Source organism: Setaria viridis, chromosome 5 (assembly GCF_005286985.2).
Source record: "Setaria viridis chromosome 5, Setaria_viridis_v4.0, whole genome shotgun sequence".
Lineage (NCBI taxonomy): Eukaryota > Viridiplantae > Streptophyta > Magnoliopsida > Poales > Poaceae > Setaria > Setaria viridis.
In genome coordinates this window covers 46,360,761-46,384,497 of record NC_048267.2, presented here as the reverse complement: position 1 = coordinate 46,384,497, position 23,737 = coordinate 46,360,761, and the positions used below count along the sequence as shown (strand labels likewise).

The 23,737-nt window shown below is 45.3% G+C and overlaps 4 protein-coding genes across 7 annotated transcripts; all 4 read right to left on the bottom strand.

The window, feature by feature from the left end:
- Positions 1-29: 29 nt before the first annotated feature.
- LOC117858846 (telomere-binding protein 1) lies at positions 30-5,050 on the bottom strand. 4 transcript variants are annotated; one of them, XM_034741988.2, is made up of 12 exons: positions 4,952-5,050; positions 4,029-4,097; positions 3,581-3,733; positions 2,913-3,500; positions 2,651-2,837; positions 2,350-2,475; positions 2,121-2,183; positions 1,954-2,033; positions 1,380-1,624; positions 851-1,156; positions 695-758; positions 30-475 (listed from the first exon to the last, which is right to left on the bottom strand). In XM_034741988.2, exons 3-12 carry the CDS (start codon positions 3,659-3,661, stop codon positions 305-307), a joined length of 1,911 nt encoding a protein of 636 aa, XP_034597879.1. In that variant the 5' UTR covers positions 3,662-3,733; positions 4,029-4,097; positions 4,952-5,050; the 3' UTR covers positions 30-304. The 4 variants fall into 4 exon arrangements, with proteins under 4 accessions (XP_034597879.1, XP_034597878.1, XP_034597876.1 ...); XM_034741987.2 differs by having other exon boundaries at positions 2,651-3,500; positions 3,944-4,097; XM_034741985.2 differs by having other exon boundaries at positions 2,651-3,500; positions 4,952-5,049.
- A 2,422-nt stretch (positions 5,051-7,472) lies between these two features.
- On the bottom strand, positions 7,473-9,781 carry LOC117857376 (uncharacterized protein C24B11.05). The gene is made up of 9 exons (XM_034740013.2): positions 9,569-9,781; positions 9,232-9,298; positions 9,073-9,138; positions 8,893-8,990; positions 8,745-8,782; positions 8,556-8,643; positions 8,205-8,471; positions 8,026-8,091; positions 7,473-7,923 (listed from the first exon to the last, which is right to left on the bottom strand). The coding sequence occupies exons 2-9, from the start codon at positions 9,290-9,292 to the stop codon at positions 7,768-7,770; spliced, it is 840 nt and encodes a 279-aa protein (XP_034595904.1). The 5' UTR covers positions 9,293-9,298; positions 9,569-9,781; the 3' UTR covers positions 7,473-7,767.
- Positions 9,782-10,334: 553 nt separating this feature from the next.
- Positions 10,335-13,322, bottom strand: LOC117857374 (B-type cell cycle switch protein ccs52B). Its single transcript, XM_034740011.2, has 8 exons — positions 12,693-13,322; positions 12,383-12,610; positions 12,112-12,291; positions 11,781-12,038; positions 11,599-11,700; positions 10,953-11,015; positions 10,792-10,860; positions 10,335-10,701 (listed from the first exon to the last, which is right to left on the bottom strand). Exons 1-8 carry the CDS (start codon positions 13,161-13,163, stop codon positions 10,648-10,650), a joined length of 1,425 nt encoding a protein of 474 aa, XP_034595902.1. The 5' UTR covers positions 13,164-13,322; the 3' UTR covers positions 10,335-10,647.
- A 267-nt stretch (positions 13,323-13,589) lies between these two features.
- Positions 13,590-15,915, bottom strand: LOC117857375 (uncharacterized). The gene is made up of 3 exons (XM_034740012.2): positions 15,159-15,915; positions 14,900-15,046; positions 13,590-14,495 (listed from the first exon to the last, which is right to left on the bottom strand). The coding sequence occupies exons 1-3, from the start codon at positions 15,446-15,448 to the stop codon at positions 13,787-13,789; spliced, it is 1,146 nt and encodes a 381-aa protein (XP_034595903.1). The 5' UTR covers positions 15,449-15,915; the 3' UTR covers positions 13,590-13,786.
- Between the last annotated feature and the right edge of the window lie 7,822 nt (positions 15,916-23,737).

Genomic DNA, 23,737 nt, shown 5'->3' with positions numbered 1-23,737 from the left:
AATTTGCAAGATAACATACGCATCGAGCATGCCCAATGACAACAGTGTTATTATATATGCTCAATGTTTTCTTATGGAACATGGCAGCAATAGTCTGCAGCATCATTTACAAGTACCAAACAAGGTTCTCTCCCTTATTGATCCACAGAGGAGAGAGCCTCTGGCTTCAACAGAGACCAAAGAAAGAAGAAGAAAAAAACAATGTTACAAGTTTGCAATAGCACACAAATTAGTCTGTTTCCTTTGCACATCCCTTCTACCTTTCTATTATTAGGCACAATTTTTACACGAGCATTTCCTCTTTCTAGGCAAGGCAAATCTCAGGAAGAGGAGCCTTGCCATGAAGCTTTGCCTGCTGCTGGGACCAGTAGGCCTGCGCTGAGAGCACACGGTCCAGTAGTTCTTGCGGAACTGGCTCGCCTCTTCGCTGTTGTGGGGATATGCTTGCTGTGTGCACCAGGGTCTTCCACTTGTCCTGATTCATCAATCAGTATTCCGCAGTATGTTAGAAAAACCACAGATTTCGTGCGGCCGATTGAACAGAAACAGATTAAAGGCAGCTTAGTTCACCAACAGAGCATTGAAGTGGAGCACAAATAAATTGTGGTAACAACTATATTTTGTTTTGAATTTTTTCAGTTGACGGCTCATTATGAATAGTAAACAAAGAACATATTATGTTCAATAAAATCACCTTAAGGTCAACATATGTCCTGTGATCAGCACCGTCAAATGCGTGCATTTTAACATCTCTCCACCTGAACAGAAAATGAACAACAGCCAACATGAGTTAGCATGCCATTAGCACTAACCTTGAATAAAATGAAACCAAGAAAAATAGGGGACAGACCTTCCGGTCCCAAGCTGTTCCACAGCTTCCACCAGTGCCTCAACCTCACCAACAGAGAAGGGCATCCTTGTACGCCTTTGCCCAAATTCAGATCGTCTGGTCTTGCAAATAGGCACAATGGCTAGTGCGTTCAAGTCTGAAGCTGCAACAGGGATTATGGCTTGCAAGCTTGCTGATGCATCTTGTGAGGCCATTTCAACAGGACGATGAACACAACCAGCGAAAGAGTCATTTGGATACGCCTTTATAGGCTGCTGGTTGCCCCCACCGCCTTTAGTTCCAGGAAATGGCTCTTCATACTTCATCCTGGAAACATAGAATATTCACGTCCTTAGATTTAGTTTGGATAATTAGGTTTGGTAATGCTCCAGAATTTGTAGACAAGGTACAAACATAATGAAAACATGCAAATGGATGCCTAGTATCAACACTTAAGAACAAAGCGTTGGAAATAAACTATTAAAGCTACATCCTGTTGCTATTTTTCAATCACTACACCCAAGAGAAAACTGTACTGCAAGTCACCTACCTAGCTAATGGTTCCACAATATCTGCACTGACAAAATCCATCTCTTCTGCTATTATGACTCCAGAGGGAGAATCTTGCTGACGTTCACATTCCAGTGTGAAGTCTATGTTATTTAGTTTTTCACCATGGCATATACCAGCTTGACGTAGTGTCTTGCTGTCATCTTGGATACTCTTTCCTTGAAGAAGAACACCAACACGTAGGCCACCTTCCATTATACTAGTGACAACATCCATCACGGTTCTCTATAGACAAATGAAAATTGTTACTCAAGCACACTCACAAGGAGCTTATAATCATCTGCAATGAAAGGTGAAAGTTCCAGCTAGAAAAATACTCTGTATAGTGTAACAATTAGGACTATAGCAAAGACTAATTATTTCACATTGTAAATGTGCAATAAATCATTTGATTATTCGAGAATTCACCAAGTTAAATGAACTACGTGGTCTTGTAGATTCATCAATAATACTATAACAGTTATTAACAACAGCTACACCAAAAGGTAGGCTGCACAAATGAACGCATGAATAATCAGTAACTTGTACATGCCCATATAGTGTTACCTAATTACCTTCAATGAACCAATTGTTGCAGTTTCAGGGATCTCAACAAATAATTCTGGGATGTTAAATGACTTGATCCTTAGCTTAACTGAAAATAGAAAAAAAAAAGTGATAATCCATTATGCTCATAGATTTAATAGAACTATCCATAACGCTAAATACTATCTAAGAATACCATGGTAGTCCTCAGATCCACATGATTTATTTTGACCTTGCATACGGAATGATGTCCCGGTGGCTGAAATGGCAAGCCACATTTTCTTTTAGGAAGTGAATCAAAAACAAGGATTGAGGTCATAAATGAATATAGAAGGCTATTAAATGGATGATGGATGTCTGCATCATCCTAAAGACGTTAAGGCCTCAAAATTACCAGGTAAAGGTGAGTTAACAATATAACACACCTCCAGTTAGCATCCCTTTAGCAAATGGCGTTGTACCTCGTGCTAGCTTTTTCCTCTTGAAATTTGTCCTTTGCACCTTTTGACGTGTGGTGGGTATCTTTTTCCCGCAGAAGTTTAGCTTGCTGCCTAGTTGAGCAAAACAATCGCTAGCCCATAATTAGTTCCTGCATTGCCGCATTGGCTAGTGGCCATAATGGTTTAGAGAAGAAAAAAGGAAGACGGTTCTCTCTATGCAAATATGGAGCAGTTCGGAATTAGGAACGTAGAGGAAACACCGATTGGCACCATGGGATTGGCATACCTTTGCTGGACATCCCTCCAGAAGTCTTATTACGTGCTGCCTTCCTTACCTTTGAGGCAAGCAATTTCCTGATCCTATGGTTACCTAGAAAATGTGGTTTGTAACCCTCATTTCCTGTGGTGCTTGGATGTGTGCACCCAGAAGAATTTTCGTCATCATCTCTATCTGCAGTATGCTGCATTTCAACCTGGCACAAGGAAGCGGCTTTATGTTCCTTGTCATGGCTGCACAAAAGCACACCTGAGCTACTGTCAGAACTAACCAAAGCAGGAGGTCTGCCATCCAGATCCACAGAGTCAAACAAGCTGTCAAGGGCTGCAGTATGCCCGTCTGCTTTGCTTCTGATCACTTTGGGTTCAGCTTGATGCGCTTGTCCAGCCTCTGCTGAGCTTGAGGATCCTGGATGGAATACTCCAAAAGCTCCATACTCACAAATTATGCCAAGACCACGACTAATTTCACATGGCCTTGTACATCTAACTGATGAGTCCCTAGCTAGCATATTTGATTTCACTGTTAGTGACTTTAGTACTGATTCATCTTCATTTCTTGTCAATGAGTTTTCAGCCAGGCCGTCATTACCTTTCCTAGGTAAGGCAGAGACACCACCTGAGCCCACTACACACCCACTGCCACAGTCTTTCTTCACAGCCACATTTTTCAGGTGCAAAATTTCATCAAAGTATTCTTCTTTAACTGATTTCCTATTTCTGGCATAACTTGTTGCTGCTACGCTAGTATTAGGAACATAAGATGAACTGTCCTGATCTGTTAATAGCGTCCCGGCGACGCTCGCAAGCAAATCAAATGCACACATCTCATTTTTCTTTCTTCTCGTCGTGCGTTTTCCCTGGACAATTGTTAGTCGAATAAGGAAGATTCAATAGGTAAATTGTGGCAAAAGAAACACATAATCAAAAAGCTACATACCCGAACTGAGTTTGGAACACGTGGCATAGCTGGAATTTGGCGGCCACGGGATCCATAGCCCAACCTCTTCTGTGACACCATATTTTGATGTCACCTACACAGCAAGCATTCACTGACAGCAAAGGACTGCTAATACCACATTATCATCTTTACCTACACGGAATCAACTCGGATTTCATAAACTTTCACCCACTATTGATCACACAAGTACTGGGAACAAATCTAGCACCACTAGAAAAGGACTTAATTATTTAAATAAAGAATGGAACAAGACCAGTTTTAGGTCAATCCTCCAAAGCAGTCGGATGTGACAAGATGGCTTGCATTATTGAAATTACATAGAGATTGCATATACATATATACCAGAATAAGCTGAAGCTGGGTAGTTGGATGTGGTAGAACTTGCAATTGCAAGAAATGGCCAAGATATAAAGGAGAGGGAGATCACCTCCACGGAGCATCCAAAATGAATCATCCAAAGAATGAGCACCTGAGCAGGATTCTTTGTCTCCGGTTCCTGTGAATAAATCAAAGATCAAGACAAAGGACAAATGCACGGGAATCGACAAGGTAAGTTTGCAGATCCAAAGCAGATCTTGTGTGCATTCTAGTAAGACAATTATGGACAAAGAAACCCAACTGTAAACCACATCACAGCAAAAGGAACACAGCAGACAGCATCCTGATTGGGGCAGAGCAACAGCAACCTATGCTGAAACTTACAAACATTTGAGCAACTTAAACAGAAATCATGACTCCAATCAGATGGTTCAAATGACAGACTATTGCAAACATCTGAGACTATTACAAAACTGTACACTGCCTTCTATGAAATGTGGAGTGTTACGTTCAGAAGCCCATAGACTTTAAGAAATCAGCTAAAATTCAGGGGACCGACCAAACATGATAGAAGCAAAAGTCCATCAGAATTTGAGACACAAATACCCTCGAAACCAATCGGGAATCCAATTAACAAAGAGACTGCAGGACAGGTCCTGATCTGGATGTCATATCAAATCCGTCCACCTAGAAGATACCACAAAATTCCGGGCATAAACGTCTAAACCCCCGCGCAATTCAAGCCCAGCACGCAAAACCTCGCAGCTACAAGATTGAATCGGGAAACCAAACCCGAACCCGCTGACCAGAAATCCGACGAAATCCAAGCTGGGCGCCCAAGGAAAGGGCTCGAATCGTGTGAATTTCAAGAATCCCACCAGATCAAGCAACCCCCCACCAAACCACCAAGAACCCAACCAAACAAGAAGATCCAAGAACAGTGCACGGAAGAAGGGGGGAAATCGGCGCAAGGAATAAAGATTTCTTCTTTTTTTACTTTGATCTGTGGTGGCGCCATGGCCTCGCAGTTACCTGGATCGGCGGATGAAAAACCCTCGAGGCCACCCGCTCCTCCCTTCACCTGGCTTAAACCCCAGCTATCCTCTTCTCTTCTGTTTCTTTTCTTTATACCACACCCACACCTTTTTTCCCCCCCACTTGTCACCGGCTGGGCGGGTCGACGTCACTTTGCACCGGCTATTCCCGGTTAATTCTGTTTCTTCACTCTAAAGACTTGGTATTAGTAACAAGTAACTGTAGCTTACTCGTGTTTTACTAAATAATATAAAAAAGGTAAACTGAAATGCATACACATACATGTAACATTTTAGTGTTGGGTGAGCTAACTGGCTTGAGTCAAACGTTGACAATTTCTCACTAGTGTCTGATTCGAATTTAATTACCATTTTATATTACTGTGTGCCAGTAGATCTACTATTGGTGAATTTGTAGGACCCAGATGGATGTACATGTGCTAATCGATCCAATACTGTTTTCTTTGCATTTCTGTCTGGTTTAAGCCCGTTCAGATCTGATATGACACATTCATGGTCCTGATTGCTTTGGTTGCATCAGGACGCGGATTAGTTAATTTTTAGTGTGTTATATAGGCAGTGGTGTATAATTTTTTGATGCAGAGCATTGTGTGCTCCTCAGCTAGCTCCTACGTTGCAGTTAATTAAATGCATTTGTTGAAGGGTAATTCAGCACATAATTGTAAAAAGAAAGGTCTAGACTAATTAATGAAGCAGCGGATTAGTATTTATTTTGCATTAAATTTCCTTATGTGCATAATATGACTCATCAATGTATTGTGATAAAAGTTATATCTCCTCATTTTCCCTTCTGTTTTGTCGTATCAATCCGGTGAAAGAATTGTTTAAATTTCTTGCTTGGTCAGACATATCAAGGAAAAGCTGGCTTAACACATTACATGAGACAAAAAAAACACTCTGTTGATTAAATATTATTATCTCAGATGTCATGACTTGATGGTCTATAAGAATCCAAGATTGGACAAAGTTTGTATTCTCAACTGAGCACTCAACTGAGCACGCGATGAGATCATACACACAACCACTTTGCCTTCTTTATCAGATAGATCATTAGATCAGTCTCAGTGGAGATTTCATCAAAAATTTCATGACCATTAAATAACATGCCACCTCAGCAAATTTGCTGCGTAGCAAAGTCATTATGAGGAGAGAGGAGAGGAAGTTTCATTTTACTAGTTCTCAGTCTTGGTAACTGTGTCATGAAATTGTGCACTAAGGTCAGTCCCAGTGCAAGGTTTCATCGCACTGTTTCCAATGATGCTACATCATCCCTTGAGGTATATTCTCATGAATGAAACAAAGAGTCACAGTGCATAGTTTCATTTCACGATTTCATAGGATGACCATGACATTTAATTGTAAGGCATGTGATTGGATATGGTTAGATGAAATGAAACTCTATAGCCCCCAATGCAAGTTTCATAGTCTTGGAAACAGTGTATACACAGTTTCATCCTGATGAAACTTCTTTCCTCTCTCACTTCATAACTATCATGCCATGTCATCACATATGCTGATGTGTCACTGTATTTAATGTGCATGAAACCTCTATGAAACCTCCACTGGGATTAGCGTAAGACTGACCTTTGGTAACTGTGTCATGTGCGCAGACTGTTCTTAGTATACATGCTTGTACTATCGGGAGATCCAGCGACCAGATAACTCTAGTCTAGAGCATTATAGTGGCATTCAAAGAAACTCTATCAACCAAATTAAAGGAGCATAGGGAAATCAATATGTCGCTTCTGTTTTCTTTTGGGATTATTTATTTTCTTGTGGAGCAACAACATCCCTTAATTAAGCTGTACACAATGTCTGTGCAATTGCAATGCCAAGGGACCTCTGCCTGCTGGTAACACATCGCTTTCCGAGCCCACGAATAATAGTGAATTCTCTTCTTGTGGTCAAGTGTTGTTCTATGATCATGAATCAAACGATTGGACATCACAAGCTTGCTATTAATCAAAATACTTGCAGCTAGGGCAATGCCATACCAGCTAGGATGTATAGCTTCTAGAACCAATTATGTCACCAGAGACAAAAATACACACCCCCTTATTTCTGTGCATGGAGAGTAATAGTTTATTGTGGCCTTGCATCAGGGAAAAAATCGTCTGCAGCCTGCCTGCTCTGGGAAGAAGGTGCATTGTGTAGGTTGAAGTGTACTCCTGTACCACATGAGAATTTGGGGATAACTCGATCACACTGTACTTTTGATGGCACTGATCTGATCCAGCGTGATCTAAGGCTTGGCATTTGACTGAACCCGAAATAGAACTGCTCATCTGAAACTAGGTTTCAGTGTTCTACACACAGAGCAGTGGCTCCAGGGCAACTTGCTTCATTCAGCCATCATAGAGCGTCTAATAATGAAGTAAAGAGTGAATCACTATCATAAGCATGAGGAACCAAGTACCAAAGTGATGGGCATTTGGATCCAAACATCAAGGTGCTTCAACTATCCATCACGAGTACAACAATCAGGTGTCCCCAACCCATCACGACAAAGTATTTCTGCGGTATTTCATTGATAGACAAGTAGTAGTATTGCTATTGCAGTACCTCAAGGAAACATTTTATTCCTTACTGGATGGTATATGGGACGTGGGACGTAACATCAGTTATAGTATCAGTCAGTCCCCAACCCTTGAGGAGATGGTTTTCTTGTCCTCTCATCGGTAGCTCTTTTTCAGACAAAAGATTGTGCAGAGGTGGGCTACCCCAAAAAAATATTAATGACCCACCATCTCGTGCTCAACTCCACGGCAAACAAAAGGGCTGCGCAAGAAGATATTATGCAATCACAGATGTCTCTATTCCGACTTTGCTCGAATTCCTCACATCTTCATCCTTCTCAGCTTCCTCCCACAGCTCAGGCAGCGCTTCCTTCATGTTGTGGAGGCTTGCCAAGGCATAGTCAGCACCTTTCTTTCTCTCAGACGTTCCAACCTGGTTGGTACATTTATTCATCACACTCGCATTACATTTTTTGCCTCAATCAATGTTGGCCCCAAAAATTTCTAACATCAAACACAAGGGATATTTCCTTACCAGGACGGTTCGCATTCCGATCTGCTTTGCAGCTTCGATGTTCCTGAAGCTGTCATCAAACAATATCTGGAAGGTGTTTCGAGCAAGAGAGTCGGTTACTAGTACACCATGGCATGAATATATGTAAGGCAAGGTACCCATCAGCTTTTGATCATGCCAGTGAGCAGGTAGCTGCTTACAGTTGTGTGTGGATTAATGGAGGCGACCTCGAGGGCCTGCAGCATTGCCTCTCTTGATGGCTTGCACAGGATTGGTGATTTTGGTAGCTCCACCCCGGGTTGTGGATGAGCCAGATGCTTCATAATGTCAAAGATTTCAAGCTTGTCAGACAGCGCAGGAGATGTTGGGTTCAGTGTTTCAAAACACACAACTCTTTCGAAACAGTCCTCAATTCCAAGCCTCTTTAGGGCCCTTGAAGCATGGATTCTATCACCATTTGTAAAAACCTAGGAACACAGCTAGAAAATTATCACTCAAATACTAGTTAGTCTCTGTTATAAAAGAATAGATGTTGAGTTTTTGGTACATACAATTTTGCGTAGGGGTAAGCTGAGCAGAATGTTCCTAAGCACTGGATCAGGCTTGATCTTGTCGTAGGCCAGTCTTCCATGAACAAAGCTGATGCAGAAAGCAAGTGAGGCAGTTAGAAGATGAATATCCTCTGTACAAATTACTGGCAGAGTCACAAAACAAGGAAGCTTGGGCAGAGAATCCAGTACCTGTGGAAATCATCGTAATCAAACTGGTAGCCAACAGCCTATGGTATATAACAAGATAGCAAGAAGCAAGGTTTAGTGCCAGAACGCAAGGAGACATAGAAAAACACAAGGAGGTTTGTTCATCTGTGTAGAAATTAGCAGCACGCACCCTCAAACCAGCCATGGTGGTTCCATACTGCTTGTAGAGGAGGATGCATAGTTCCAAGCTAACGCTCTCATCAACACCGAGTTTGTGCACCATGTAATCTGAAGAGTAGAGTAGACCTCATGAGCATCTATCACCTGTTGCAACGAGGAGGAGATGGTTGGTTAAGAAGGGTGGTTGTACCTTTGATGTTCTTGGCGATGTCGGCAGCAATGCCGGAGGCGAACGGGTACAGCGTATCATCGAGGTCTACAAGAGACAAGATGCATGTTTGAAACGAATACGGCGTTGCTTCTTTTCTTTGGAGGCACGGAAACGATGGCAAGGAGGAGGAGAAATTACCGAAGAGGAGGCAGTCACACTTGAGGCTCTGATCCTTGTTGTACCTGCCGTCGTAGTCCATTGCGTTCTGCAGAATAGACGGACATCAGGGCATGGTAACCAATGTTTGATAATCCGCAAAAATTGAAAACAACAGAAACAGATTTCGTTTCAAAAAGAAAAAAAAGAAAGAAAGAAACAGATGTGGCTTGGATCTACTACTAGATACTATGTGGGACGTTGGGGAGCGCGAGATTTGGGCCGCTCTGGTGGAGAAGAGAAACAAGGCTAAGATCCGGAATGGAAAGAGCAGGGATGCCTGAATGTTTGAGCAATCTCCACAAGAAGAGTTACCAACCAGATTTAGTTTTCCGACGAGGCGCGGGCGCGGGCGCAGCTCAGGAAGGAGATGATGAACGGAATGGAGGGTGTTTATGGGGAGATTTGGGTTTCCCTAGGATATATAGCAAGCAAGGAAGGGAGGGAGGAGGTCGGCTTCGCTGCGGGAATCCTGTGGGAATGGGATGGAAGATGAAGGAGACCGGCCAAAGAAAGAAAGAAAAAGAAGGTGGCGTGGAAATTTCTTTTCTTTATTTAATTATTAAATTCTTTCTTGGGCATGGACATGTGCCAAGACATGGGCTTTCGCGTGGGGAAGAGGCGAAGAGCAGAGAGAGAGGGAGGGAGGCGAAGCACAGTGCGTGAGAGCACGAGCATGGCAGGATCTCACCGTCCACTCTAGTTTTTTATTATTATTATTATTTCAACTCAACACCATTGCAGGTACGATTTGCTTTGTTCAAAAGAAACAATGATAGAATAGTGTGCATGGGGATGGGGGCATGGCTTGCCGCCGCGTGTGGCATGACATGACATGAACGAATTCAACTATCCCTTCAAGGTCGATCATACATGCGATACGGACGGACTTTTCACCGGCCTTGTTGTTTCTCGAGAAGAAAAGCGTCACAGGCAGCATCTGATGCCCTTTTCATACTCTAGAGGAGGACTAGTAGAGAGAGATACACGTTCTCATACATGATGCTTCAAGGGACCAAACACAAATGACTCATTTCCAATTACGAACAAGTCAAGTCAGTCGCCCACACATACAAACAGTTACATGCAGTTCACTGTTTTATCTCTATTTTGTCAATCGTCAGCAAGCAAGTATTCTGATACATCATCACCCGACTCTTTCTTTCTACCTCAAACAATCCATTAATTTACCCCACACACACAAACAAAAACAACAATGAACCAATGAATGATCAGGCCTCACATTTTACAACAACAAAAAAAAACACTCAACAAACTAGCTACCTGTGCACACGCCTGTAAACAATTTACTGTATCTTGCTTCCCAACAAATAAGCTTATCTGCATCTTGTTTGCCTCCTCCAGGTCTAGGTCTAGGCCCAGGCCCAGGCCCGCTCATCACCGGATGTGGCTTCTTGAGAACGACCACAGCCCAATATCACGGACAGGAGTCTGAACGCAAAAACACCAAGGGGATCAGCAACGTTACGACGCCATCACCGAATTCTCAATTCTTTCTCAAGCTAGAGGTGCATGCGTTACCTGTGTCTTCACTGATGGGAAAATGTTCCAAAATCGTAGAGTTTCGTCGCCCGCTCCTGTTACTATGGTCTGCAAATTACATCTCATCATCTAACTTCTCTTCCTTCACATAATTTCTTTCTAGGATGCACAAATATTCAACTAGCTGGATTCAGATTTACCTGGCCATCAGGCGATGATGCAAGGTAAAGCACACGCATCGTATGTCCGGTTAGAGTTGCAACCTGTTCTCCCAAAATACAGCATTTATTATTCTACTTAACATTAAAATTCCAAACAACCACAGCACAAGATCAACACTGTTTATTACGAAGCACATAACCTTGTCATGGGCTGTGCGCAGGCAAATGGTTTTCATTGCTTAGTTTACATTTCTATCGTGCTCTAAGCGACCAGCAAGCCAATGTCTCAGAAAGAAATGACTTTTCTTTTTAGACGGCATCAAAGAAAACTCTTGTTAACTAACTTGCAGACGGAGCCTCCTTGGAGGGCTTTCGATGCTTCATACCCAAAGGACACAATTATATAATGTCCAGTGTTCTTACTGATGTATGAAGAGAGGTGAGGTACTGATAGCTACAATGTGCTATGCTACCTTAACATGTGTATATTGCTGCTTAGTCTACGTTTCACTGTTTTTTAAGCATTCCATAATTCAATGTCTCAGCCCACAGCAATGAAATGTTGTTTATCAGAAGCAAGCCGAGAAAAAGCAAGTTGCGTAAACTGGAAGTACATCCAGAGGAAGCATCATACAATTGGCTTACTGATATATCAAGATATGTCAAGTACTGAGATCCACAATACCTTTGACATAGATGGATATTTCCACACCATGATTTGATTTTGGGAATACCCATGTGTGCTCACGAGCTCATTCACATTTTTGCACCAGGCAAGGTTGCAAACCTACAATTGGAAAAAAAAATGGTGAGGATAGCAGGACGACAGTACCCTAGTGGTGGATTGCATTCAGAACTACTACTTGCCTGGCTGCCTGTGTCTATTGAGTTGAGAAGATTCCCATTAGCCGTGTTCCAAAACCTGATACACCTATCAGCTGTTCCGCCTCCTGATGCCAGGAGGCCTTGCTGATGTGGTGACCACGCTATTGCTTTAACCGCAGCTGTATGTTCCGTCAACCGCAACACTGGCTGTTGCGACCGTTGGTTCCATACTAGTAGCTGGTTGTCGTTTCCACCGGAAGCAAGCTCACGGTCGTCATGCGACCATTTTAGTCCACAGACCTGAAAAACACAGAGGTCTGAGATCCAAAAATTATTGCAGGATGTCATTTATGCCTACTGGAAGTAGTCTCACCTCTGATCTATGACCAGAGAAGCTGCTGATATAGTCACTGGGGACACGGATGTCGTGCTGCAATATGTTCTTGTCCCTGCTACCGGAGGACAAGATGCAGGAGCTCCATGCTAATACCCCAGCGCGTGTTTGGTGACCTCCCATGTTCCTAATCCGTTTACAGCGCGAGCTGTCCCAGATCTGTTTGTTGAGAAAGAAGTTGAAATTGCAGAGAATTCTATTTGAGCAGATAGAAAATGGAGAAAGTAAAGCACAGCAAAGCAAGGCAGACCTGGACATCTCCAAGGCCGGTGCCAATGGCAAGATAGGAGCCTTCCCGCGACCAATGCACGGCGCAGACGCTGTCCCTGGGCCCCAGATCGCAGAGCTTGGTGACCTTGCTGTTGGAGGCGGACCAGAGGTAGACGCAAGTCCCTAGGCCGACGGCGAGCATGTTCTGCGAGGACCAGTCGACGAGGTTGAGGTAGAAGTCGTCCTGCAGGGACGGGGCGTCCAGGACCTGCCGAGGTGTTTGTGGGATTGGCTGCCGGCGAGGAATATAGAAATAGAATAGAAAGAAGGCAGAAAATAGTCCCACATACCTTGTGCGGCGTCTTGGGGACTTTCCTGGGCGGCTTCTGTGGCGACGCCGTGGGCTCCCCAGATCCGGCGGTGCAGTCGTGGTGGGCGGCGGCGAAGGGGGAGGTGGCGGCGGAGTGGTCTTTCTTGAATCTGAAGAGGTTGGTGTTGGGCGATGCGGGGCCCGGGGAGGTCGCGGGTGCCAGACCAGGCGAATCGGGGCCGAAGAGCTCCGCGCGGAGGAGGCGGGAGTAGGTGGTTTCATCCTTGGAGTTGGAAGAGGGGGAGTCGAGGAGCGCGAAGTTCTGGAGGCGGGAGGAGGAGCGGCAGGGGATGAAGCGGTCGCTGTAGGTGGTCTTGGATGGGGAGGGCGTCTTGGGGGCCTCGGCGAGGCGGCGCGAGGTGGGCGGTGAGAGGGGGACGGGATCGAGGCGGAGCGCGGCCGCCATGGACGGCGGCACGTTGAGGCGCGGCTTGGCGTCGGCCACCGCCATCGTCGATCTATCGGCAGTGGTTGCCGACCGGTTGCTGGCTCCGTTCCGTGCCCCCGCCAGCCGCCGCTGTCTCTCCTTGCCAATTGCCCGGCGAGAAGGGGGAAGAACAAGGAGGGGGAGCGGCGGCAACGGTCACTAGGATTGACTTGGATGAGGAGGTCAGGAGAAAGGGGAAGATAGATGGTCATGGATGGATGCTCGGTGGGTCCACGCCGCACGAGGAGATGTGTCAGGATAACTAACTAGCCGTTGGAATATTGGGCCCGCCACGCCCAGCCCAGTACCAGTATTGGGTTGGGCTCGCTCTTACTTGGCCCATCATCCATCCCAAGCCTCCTTTCTTAGCTAGGATCCCGGTGCATTAATATTTCACTCCAGGTAAGCCATTGCCGTACATAGTGTTATATATATAACAAATTAAAGCAATGCAAGCAACATTTAAATTTTTTCCTTTGGATTATTCCCTAGTGATGCAGCACGTACATACAGGAACGTACAATAGTATACTCGAATAATGCATACGCTTAATACTACTAATACTTGTCTATATAATATTCTATCTATATATCGAACTAGTTGTTATATATAGTAATGGGAAGATGATGCATCATGCACAATTGCAATCAGAAGATGTTGGAGAGCATGGCCATGTCGATGTAGGGGTTCCATGAGACGGAGGACGACGTGGACAGGGACGGCGACGGGCTGCCGGCGGTGGTGGTGATCCCCGGCGAGCTGGAGCTGCTGCTGATACATGGGCGCCGGACAAGCAGCGGAACAACGTCCTCCAGCAGGCCGCCGCCGTTACTACTGTTGCTGTTAGCCATCCGCTGACGACGATGCTGCTCCTCAAAGTCAACAAAGCAGCAGTAGTCTTGCTGCTGCTGCTGCCGAAGGAACTGCACCTCCCCTAGCAGCCCGTCTTCATTATTACTAGTAGTAGCATTGTCGAAATAACAAGCAGCTGCTGCTGCTGCTTCTGATGATGGTGGTGATGAGGCACCCAAAGCTGGAGCATAGTACGACCTGCTCGTGGTGCTGCTGCTCATCATAGACTCTTCTTGGGCCGGGCTGCTGCTGCTGTTCTGGAGGATTGCTGCTCCTGCATCAGCATCTGCAAGTGGGCCGCCGCGCGGGTGCAGCTTGGGCTTCTTGCTGCTGCAGCTTGGTGGAGGCGGAGGCAGCAGCAGGTGGTGTTGTTGGGGTGAGTAGTTGAAGGTGTAGTGCAGGTGGAGGCCTTCGTAGGTGACGAGCAGCGTGTCCGCCTCTTCCGTCGAGCGCTCCACCTGCTTCTTCGCGTTGCACCGAGGGTTCGTGCAACGGTAGTAGCTCCTGCATGGATAATATATGCAGTGCGTGATCGATATTAATTTAAGCAATTTATTGAATGCCCAGCTAGCTTATTAATGGCTCGGGAGAGGATAATGCCCAGCTAGCTGGAGTAGTAAGTAGCAGCACAGCACTAGATGAAGATGGCAGTGCAATTTTTCTTTCAGTTGGGAAAGCTAGCTAGGCCAGTGCCAGTGCTTTATTTGGTTGCTTCGCCTCGCTAGCTGGATCCATTCCATCCGGGTCACCATACATAGCAACCCCTTCATCTCCTTGGGACGATGACAGCTCCAGCATTTTCTTCTTCTTCTTTCCCCGTTCTTTAATTTATTATATGTATGTACTAGTATTCTATTTCTCCATCTTTATGATAATTTGAAAAATAATTAACTTATATGTATCTATACCTTGGGTTGGGGCTGTTCTTGATGGATTTCTGGCCGTATTTCCTCCACTTGTATCCATCCTCTGCCGCAAGGCCGTTCCCGCAGGTCTTGATCTTGAGCGTGTACTTGTTCTCCATCTTGCTCAGCACCTTCTCCGGGGAGAAAACCCTAGAATTGTTCATAATATATATGTTACATATGATCGAGGTGATCATCAGGTGAACGATGAATACTGCTCTAAATTGATGCAACAATATATATAATATATACAGATACGTACACTGGGCTGCTGGTGGTGGAGTCCATGACCGCCGGAGGAGGAGGAGCAGCAACAAGGTGATCGCCGCCGGTGAAGGAGAGCGCGCTCTCTATGTCGCTGATGGTGGGTCCGGAGTAGACCGTGGAGATGAGCCTGTTGACCATGGACTCCCGCCGGCGCCGAGGTCCGTCGTCCTCTGCCGCCGCCGCCTCCTCGCTGCTGCTGCTGCTCGGCCAATAATTGCTGCTCTCGAGCGGCGGCGGCACAGCGGCTGATCCTTGTTGCAGCAGCTGCTCCTCCTCCATATCCATATGCCTGCCTGCTGCTAATTGCTCCGGCCCAAAGATCGGATCGAATCGAATATGTTGCTGCGGCCGGCTTACTGATAGCTCTAGGTAGGCGGCTACTTAATTATGGCTTCTCAATGGAATGGATCGATCGATCTGCTGGGGCTACCTGCTGCTGCTGCTGCTGCTGCTGCTATATATAGAGAGAGCAAGACAAGAAGAAGAAGAAGAGAAGAAGGAACAAGCTAGCTTAGCATTGCGTATACAACGAGGGTATGTCACTACTTCCTCACCAACCCGCTGCCTGCCTTTTTCACCGTGCATGCTAAAAGACCAATATACCCTCATGCCCATGAAGCATGCATCACAGTTGCCCTTCGATCTGAATTGAAGCATGCATGCAGAGGTGGCATTGGGTAGCTTGTTAGTATTTGCAATGCGGCGGCAGAGAGGAGAAGGAAGAAATCCAAGGACGACGACTACGACTAACTGACCCAACAATGCAATGTCGCCCCCGCCGGTGCAACTAATGCATTTGCATTGTCTCTCTATCTCTTAATAGGCTAATAATAGCAGCAACTACTAAAGCGATCATCCAGGGAGGGAGCATGTTTGATTGATTGTTATTAGCAGCTTTCAAGCAACCTTGATAATATTATGCGCATCCCTTCATATCATATTAGCTACTGCCCGCAAGAAAAAAACATATTAGCTACCAAAACAAAGTATATATAATTTAATTAGAAAATACTCCGCCTATATATGTATCTTGCATTGTGTCCGATCCCTTAATAATAATCTTGTTATACTAATTATTATATTAGGCTATATATTCTGTAGGCATGCATGCGTGGACTTTGAATTGTTGGCTACTACTCCCTCCGTCGTCCCAGATTAGAGGTTTGTTTGACTTTTTCTAGATTATAATGCATCTAGATATAGGGTATATCTAAGCGTATAATAAAATCTATGAATTAAAAAAGCCAAAACGACCTATAATTTGGAATGGAGGGAGTAGTGGTACTATAAGTATTCGTTCTCTACTACATATTATTATCTAGAAGAAAAGGTGGTACTAGCTGCGCGTGCAAGTTGAACTACTGCTGGACCTGCTGCATTCTTAATTATATTATGCATACAACTGTATCAGGCCACAGGCCCTAATTAAACTAGTAGGGGAATAGAATTAGGGCAGATGGTGCTGTGGATAAGGGCAGGTCGATCAATTGGTCTCTATCTCTATATATCTGCTGCATGTATAATTAAGAAGCAACCACCACACTGAATGGAACAGTAGGGTAATTAAGGTAGTATATACCTAATCGATCATATATATACCATAATATAAAGAGAGAGACCTACAAGTAAGATAATAGCTGTCGATCTAGCCGCATGAACATATATTCGATCAGATGAGGCCAGGACTCTAATATATATTGCATTATTTGGAGTAGTTTGACTTTGTTGGCATCCACGCACGCACGCGCAGCAATCACTTGTAGTAGCATGGTCTAATTATATTGTATTGTATGTGCAATCACCACCAAACCCAACCAATAATAATGTATCGGCTTCGGCTGGAGTGAATAATTGAAATTACATCTACACTTACATCCCAGCTTGCTCGCTGCATTGCTTGGTTGGAACGAAGCAGGTACCGGCCGGATCGGATCGGACTAATCATTCTTTTTTGGTCGCATTAAGAGTTGACTTTTTTTTCTTCTATATATTATATATAGTGAGTGGGGATAGATGCATCATGCATGTGCGTGTCTGCCCTGTATGTGCTGATCAATTGACCACCAAGGAAAGCACCAAAGCCAATTAATGGGAGACCAAGCCGCGCCAGGGGATACGACAAGGGTTGACCTGACGACTGACCTGCGCATCAAGGCAACGCAAAGGCCAAGGCAGCATGTAGCTTGCTTGCATGCAGCATCAGTACGTGTGGGCCGTCCATCTATCCATCGTAAACGACTTCACTGCATGACCTGTGACCGACGCCGCCGCCTGCACGAGGGCCCGGCCATGCATGCATCATTTGCATTTGCAATTTTATTTGCATTATTAATTATGATCGATCTTGAAGCTAGCCAAGGATCGGAATCGGAGGCCGAAAGCCAAGCGCTGAGCAAAGAAAGAGTCGTCAACGCGTGCATGGCAATGGCATCATGCATTGGCATGCATGCTTCTCATAATTAATAATTGTTTGGTCGCAACTGCATCTGCATGCATGCATGCTTGTTGAGTATTTTGTTTCCTCATGTCACATGCTCCACAACCTACCTAGTAGTTTAATTTAGGAATTTTGATATATGATTCTCTAGATATATATAAAAGATGGACGAGTTGCGTATATATTTATCTATGTCCCCATACATATAATACTCCTCAACACTATGTATAGATATACAAATGCATGCATGTGACCAACACAAAGATGATAGATGCATGGAAGGAAACCTGGCAGCCCAAGTCGCAGTATAGTAAGCAGGTGGCAGCAGCCCAACTCAAGAAACGAGGCTGCCAGACCAGCTATTCTTGCTCAGCCGTCCGTCGGCCCAACTCAACTCCCTTAGCTGCTTCTTTGCACCGACGGATTGGAGTCTCATATCTTTCCCACCTTCAACCCGCTACCCATCCATTAGTACATCCATTTAAAATTATACATTATTTTTAACTTTTTCAAATTTATAGCTTTTTCTACGCATCTAATTTTAGATGCATAGCAAAAGCTATAAACCTAACAAATATAACGATCTACAATTTGAAACAGAAAGAGTAGCACACGATTTTAACACCAGCTAGCTAGCCTAGTACTAGTGTGCAAGCAGCAAGTTTCTTTCCAGTTAGGTTATTGACACGTGGATCCGGATCCACCGATCCAAAGCTGCAGCATTCTACTGCAAAGAAGCCCTGTCCTTCAATTCCTTGGATATATATGAACCTCGAGGTTCTTGAAGGTGGGCTGTCAATGGATAAATAAGAGATATGATGGAGCCCCAGGCCCCCTGATAGTAACACTACTGCAGTAGAATGATCCATCATCGAAACATGCATGGATACATAGTGCTCGCTCCATTCTCTTTTCATAAATCTATTTCACATAATTGGAGGTTCACGATGACCAAGTAGAAATGTTTATCGATCATCCGGTTATATAGTCCTTGTTAGGGGGGAAATGTTTTTTTTTCTTCGGGAACCGAACAGTGTCAAATATTCAACTCAAATACAAGTATTAAAAGAGTTTTGAAAATAGGTCAGAATGGAGGGAGTAGTACATTAGGGGTTAAGGTTAAGCCCTATAAATCAATCAATCGAGTGATGTCGCAGGTAGTTGTGATATATAAATGTATCCAAGTAGCTAGATGGAGTAGAGAAGGATGGACGCATGCCTGCAGTAGGCTTGCAGTGCATGCAAATAATTGGAGGCCTAGGCCATCCATCGTGGATGCTGTGCTGGATCCATCAGGGTCGCAGTGACCACTGAAGTGAAGTGTGATGAGGAAAGTTAAAATAGCACGAGCTGCGTGGCCGGACGAGCTGGACAGGACAGGACAGGGCATTCCTCACTTCTCACCTGCAGCTAGTAGCTAGTATAGTCGTCGTCGTCGTCTTCAGGTTCAGGTTCAGGCTTTGGATCATGCGTCGCTACTACTCTACTGGAGAGCAGGCAGCAGGGTGCAGCTACCGTACCTGCGTCCATGGTGTGTGTCTCCACGCTATTTGCGGTTACACAACAACGTAGTACGTACTGCATCTGACCACGCGCGTGCAGTGCATGCAGTTATAGTCATGCAGTACTGTGATATAGCAGCAGTCAGCAGCAGGGTATAGATAGTAGGTACCTAGTAAAACATAGTAGAGAGCTAGGTAGCTGCTGCATGCTCTTGTAGTCTTGTTCAGGTCCGATCGATCAGCAGGCCATCCATCGGCCGGTACGGTCGATCAGCATTCAGATCGCCGGTGGCCGACACCCCCTGCCCACAGCCACAGCCAGTGGCCACCATGGCTCTGCATGCTTTCCTTTCCTTTCCTTTCCTTCCTCATCTTTGAAGCAGGGCATGCTATGCCTGGACACGCACGCAGCATGCACTCCATTGGTGGCTGCTCTGCATCTGCTCGCGCAATGTATTTCTGTTCTGCAACTAACCCTCTGGCCTCTGCTGCTGAGTGCTGCATGCTTCTGCAGTTCTGCCCGTGCCCGGCCCTATCCTCAGCATGAGCATGATGCGCATCTCTGAAGCTTGCCAACGTGCATGCCTGGAACATCCGGGCCCTGAAGATGCTGCTTACTTGATGCAATGCAATTAAGCTAGCTTAATTAATTGGATCAATTAATCATTCCCCGTCCAATTAATTAAGAGCATATACTCCGAACCCTGGGCATAGCTGGGTATGCAACCTAGCTACTGCAGGGTCAAAATTTCCCTAGCTAGCTAGTAGCCTTTTTAACGACAGTGCATATGCATGTATTGTCAGTTTCAACTACATGTAAAATACAACTAGCAAGCTAGATGCCTGCATGGAGTAGCATGCAGTAAATACTGAATAGACGACGCTCACACGCTATAGTCTGATGAAATCTGAATTCACCATCTCACAGCTAGAATGCATATATGCAGTTGTAGAATAGTTGCGAGATGCTGAAAGATGCCATGGGGAGAAGCATGCAGCCAAGGAACTCAAGTGGTGAGGTGAGGTAGAGAAAGACGACGCATGCATCTGCATCATGCATCCCAATGCAATGCACAAGAAAAGAAAAGCATCCAATCAAACTTGGCTGTCGATCGATCAGGAACATGCACACAACAAGATGCCGATGCGCCGCGCATATAATTTTCGGTTTTGCTGACGGAGATCGTCCTCGGGCTCTGCCTTGTTTCTTGCGCTGTCGTCGTCGTCGTCGTCTAGGGTTGGCCGGGTTGTTGCTAACTTGACATTTGCATGCTTTGTCATAGTTGCAAACAAATGCTTTGGCATAGTTGCAAACCCGTGAAGAAGAAGAAAGCCAAGCGAGTCCAATGCAAGAAGAGTTGGGGAATTGGAGATGACAAACTGACAGGGACACGGATGACTGATGATGGATGGATGGATGGATGGGATCGGACGGCGGGCTGCCCCGGCCCACTGGAAATGTGACGGGTGCAGGCTTTATATTTAACTCGCTGGCTCTTCTCTCTCAACTAGTCTCTCCATCCATCATCCATCATCCCCTAGCTAATAGCTATGGTGTGCGGGCTGGACGGGACGGCCCCACACACTGGCATTGCTGACTGCTCTTCCCGCCTTCTTCTTCCTTGGGTTGTGCTCGCTTTGGTTCCACACCACCAACTGTAAATAGTACTAGTACCACGCCGTACGTCGTCCAGCATGCTGTAAATATAATCAAACCTTCAATTTGCCTTTTCTATATATAATATGTATGTATGTATGTATGTATGTATGTATGGACATGGATGAATATATACTATTGGATGTAAATATGATGTACGTGTACTATAGTACGCACGCACGCACGTAGTAGCAGCTCTTGGATTGGATGTCTTCCTCTTCAAGGACACAATGATGGATGATGGATCCCAAAGCAAAGCATATATACTATTGCAGTACAGTTTGGAATATTCCAGCTGAATGCAAAAATACAAAGCGATATAGTGCAATGCTTGTTTTTCTCTTTTCACCGTTACCGAGATATAGAAAAGGAATAGAAGGAAGGGCTGCTTGCTCTTGCTTTGCCTGCGTTGCGGTGCATTGCATTGGGTAGGAAAAGCCAGGTAATTAACGGTGTGTTTGGTTTGGGAATCACCTCATGCTAGATGAGATTGTCCATCGTGAGCTGATCCTATGAAATTTAGTGGGATAACCTCATTCTTCATGACTATACTAAATATTAATTAGTTTGTGAGGGATGAACTCATTTCATCCACGAACCAAACAAAAAAGTGAGAAGTGAGAAGATGAGGTATGACTTCATTCCTCAAATTAAACAAACATCCCATAAGCTAAGCTAGCTAGGCCGCCGATCATGCATGTTATATACTCATTGACAAATAAACCACCTTGCGTACGTGGAACGAGGACAAGACGCATGCACGTACAGCATGTGTAGTACTCCATCATATCTGCTAGTGTGTGTGGTGGTCGATCGAATCGATCAGGTGGCCTGGTGATCACCGCGCACGTAAATGGCACATGCATGCAGCAGATGGCCGGTGTGGTCAGATCATATATGCATGGGATCCTGCTGTCTGTCTGTCATAACCGGACCGGACTGGCGGTCGGACCGAAAAAACCAGGGACCGGAGCCTCCAACAGCTCAGGGTGTGTTCGCTTCAGCTTATTCAGCTGGTTTATCAGCCACCAAATATTATTTTCCTCTCACAACAAATCAGCCGTTTCAGCTTTTCAGCCGGCTTATAAGCTGAAGCGAACAGGCTCTCAGTTCACTTAAAAGATCCTTTGTGCAATCGTACCGGTAAAATGGTTGTTTAACAGGCCAGTTTTTAACGGAACCGGTGAACCGGCGGTTTTCAACAAAGCGACAGCTTTCGGTTGCTGCGGTGTACGTTGCTAGTTTTACATGGTGGTCCGTGGAGCTCATGCCTGACCTTATCTCTTATGGCAACCTTTCCTTCGGGCTCCTGCATGGCGGTGCGGAGTAGAAGCGAGGTAGTAGCATTAAGCTGGGCGGCGCTGCGACGAGCGGCGCAACGGCACGGCCGTGAGCGGCGAGCTTGGCCGCGCGATAGGGCACAGCTAGCAGCGCCGGCAAAGCGGTCGTGAGTGGCCGCGCGGTAGGCACACCCAGCGGTGAGCAGGCAGAGAGGAGAGTAGGAGACGGCCGGCCCGCCTGCAGCAGGGACAGGCGGCGAGTTGCTGCTGCCCTATTGGTACTGCTACGTGCTACCACCTAACAAGTTGGTATTGCTAGAATGTAGATGCGTTTTCCATTATCTGCTACGTATTTGTGATTGAACTTCTTGCGATGATCTATAAATTGAATGCAGACTACACTTAGATTGCAGGGAATTTATCATTGGCCATCGAAAAGATTAATTTGAGACTTGATATAATGGAGCTCTTAATCCTCAAGTGCATCTCTATTTTAAGCAAAAACTTGAGCCTACTAAAATTTCTAAATGGCTATGTCACTAGTTCCCCAATTAGCTTATAATGGACATTGGTGTAAAGTGATTTGTTAATCTACTTTTATTTAAAACCGACTATATACTGCAAATTATCATATATATATATATGTGTGTGTGTGTGTGTGTGTGTGTGTGTGTGTGTGTGTGTGTGTGTGTGTGTGTGTGTGTGTGTGTGTGTGTGTGTGTGTGTGTATGTATGCATCGGTTCTCAATATTTATAGACGGTTCAATTAAACGGTCCAATATTATTGAACCGGCGGTTCATAACGGTTGGACCATTGCCGGTTTGATGACCGGTCCGGTCCTATTAGTTATAACTATGCTGTCTGTGCCGTCCATATATCGTCGTAATGGATGCAGCATTGCCTTGCCTTGCCTGATGAGCGCAACGACTCTTATTATACATCTTCCAGTCGATCGATCAGTTAGCTGTTGCAGCGGCACTGCATATGCATGATGTATATGTATAATACATGTGCATGCTTGCCTTGAAACGAACGCAAAATTAAAGATGCATGCATGGTGATGGATGGATCGTACGTCCATCCACGTACATGACATGGACATGGACGTTACGTTAGTTGTACATACTACATGGATGGGAGTCTGTTTAGTTTCCTCACAGGGAAAGGCCGGCCATGCATGCGTTGTTGGTTTTGGTTCCGGACCGGACGACGTACCTAGCCAGTAGCCAGCAATGGCAATGGCAACTGGCAAGGCCAAGGATGGCAGCTGGGGCGGGTGATGGAGTAAAAGCTCCCCCCGCCTTTTTGGCTCCTCCGATGGCGATGTCTAACCTCCTCCGGCTCCGAGCCCACTCGCTCACTGTTGCTTGCATGCTGCTGGATCATATCATATCGGTGCTACCTACATATGCCTGATGATGATTCACCACGTACTATACTAGGCCAGTAGCTACCACAGATGCGTGTCCTCGTACGTATGAACTGATAAGCAACTAACAGTAAAACACACACCCATGGTAATAATTACTCGGTTGTCAACGAATGAATGGAAGCCAGATAGCTATAGCACACACACTGCTGCTATAGATCTCGGCAAGCTCTAGGTAGCTACAGCCCTAATAGCGGACCCGACGGATGGATCGATCTGAGAGCTAGCTTAGCTTAGCTTGTTGGCCACCGTACCTCTGCATTGGTAT

What these genes read in the sequence shown, in the direction of transcription:
- LOC117858846 (XM_034741987.2), bottom strand. Translation starts at nt 3,661, where the DNA reads ATGGTGTCACAGAAGAGGTTGGGCTATGGATCCCGTGGCCGCCAAATT. An exon ending in CAACAATTGGTTCATTGAAG is followed by an intron (nt 1,625 to 1,953) that starts GTAATTAGGTAA and finishes ATTTGTCTATAG; the next exon opens with AGAACCGTGATGGATGTTGT. An exon ending in GAACAGCTTGGGACCGGAAG is followed by an intron (nt 759 to 850) that starts GTCTGTCCCCTA and finishes TTTTCTGTTCAG; the next exon opens with GTGGAGAGATGTTAAAATGC.
- LOC117857374 (XM_034740011.2), bottom strand. Translation starts at nt 13,163, where the DNA reads ATGGCGGTGGCCGACGCCAAGCCGCGCCTCAACGTGCCGCCGTCCATG. An exon ending in CCGGCCTTGGAGATGTCCAG is followed by an intron (nt 12,292 to 12,382) that starts GTCTGCCTTGCT and finishes CTCAACAAACAG; the next exon opens with ATCTGGGACAGCTCGCGCTG. An exon ending in CAATAGACACAGGCAGCCAG is followed by an intron (nt 11,701 to 11,780) that starts GCAAGTAGTAGT and finishes TTCCAATTGTAG; the next exon opens with GTTTGCAACCTTGCCTGGTG.
- LOC117857376 (XM_034740013.2), bottom strand. Translation starts at nt 9,292, where the DNA reads ATGGACTACGACGGCAGGTACAACAAGGATCAGAGCCTCAAGTGTGAC. An exon ending in CATCGCCAAGAACATCAAAG is followed by an intron (nt 8,991 to 9,072) that starts GTACAACCACCC and finishes TCTACTCTTCAG; the next exon opens with ATTACATGGTGCACAAACTC. An exon ending in CCACCATGGCTGGTTTGAGG is followed by an intron (nt 8,783 to 8,892) that starts GTGCGTGCTGCT and finishes TATATACCATAG; the next exon opens with GCTGTTGGCTACCAGTTTGA.
- LOC117857375 (XM_034740012.2), bottom strand. Translation starts at nt 15,448, where the DNA reads ATGGATATGGAGGAGGAGCAGCTGCTGCAACAAGGATCAGCCGCTGTG. An exon ending in TCCACCACCAGCAGCCCAGT is followed by an intron (nt 15,047 to 15,158) that starts GTACGTATCTGT and finishes GAACAATTCTAG; the next exon opens with GGTTTTCTCCCCGGAGAAGG. An exon ending in AAGAACAGCCCCAACCCAAG is followed by an intron (nt 14,496 to 14,899) that starts GTATAGATACAT and finishes TTATCCATGCAG; the next exon opens with GAGCTACTACCGTTGCACGA.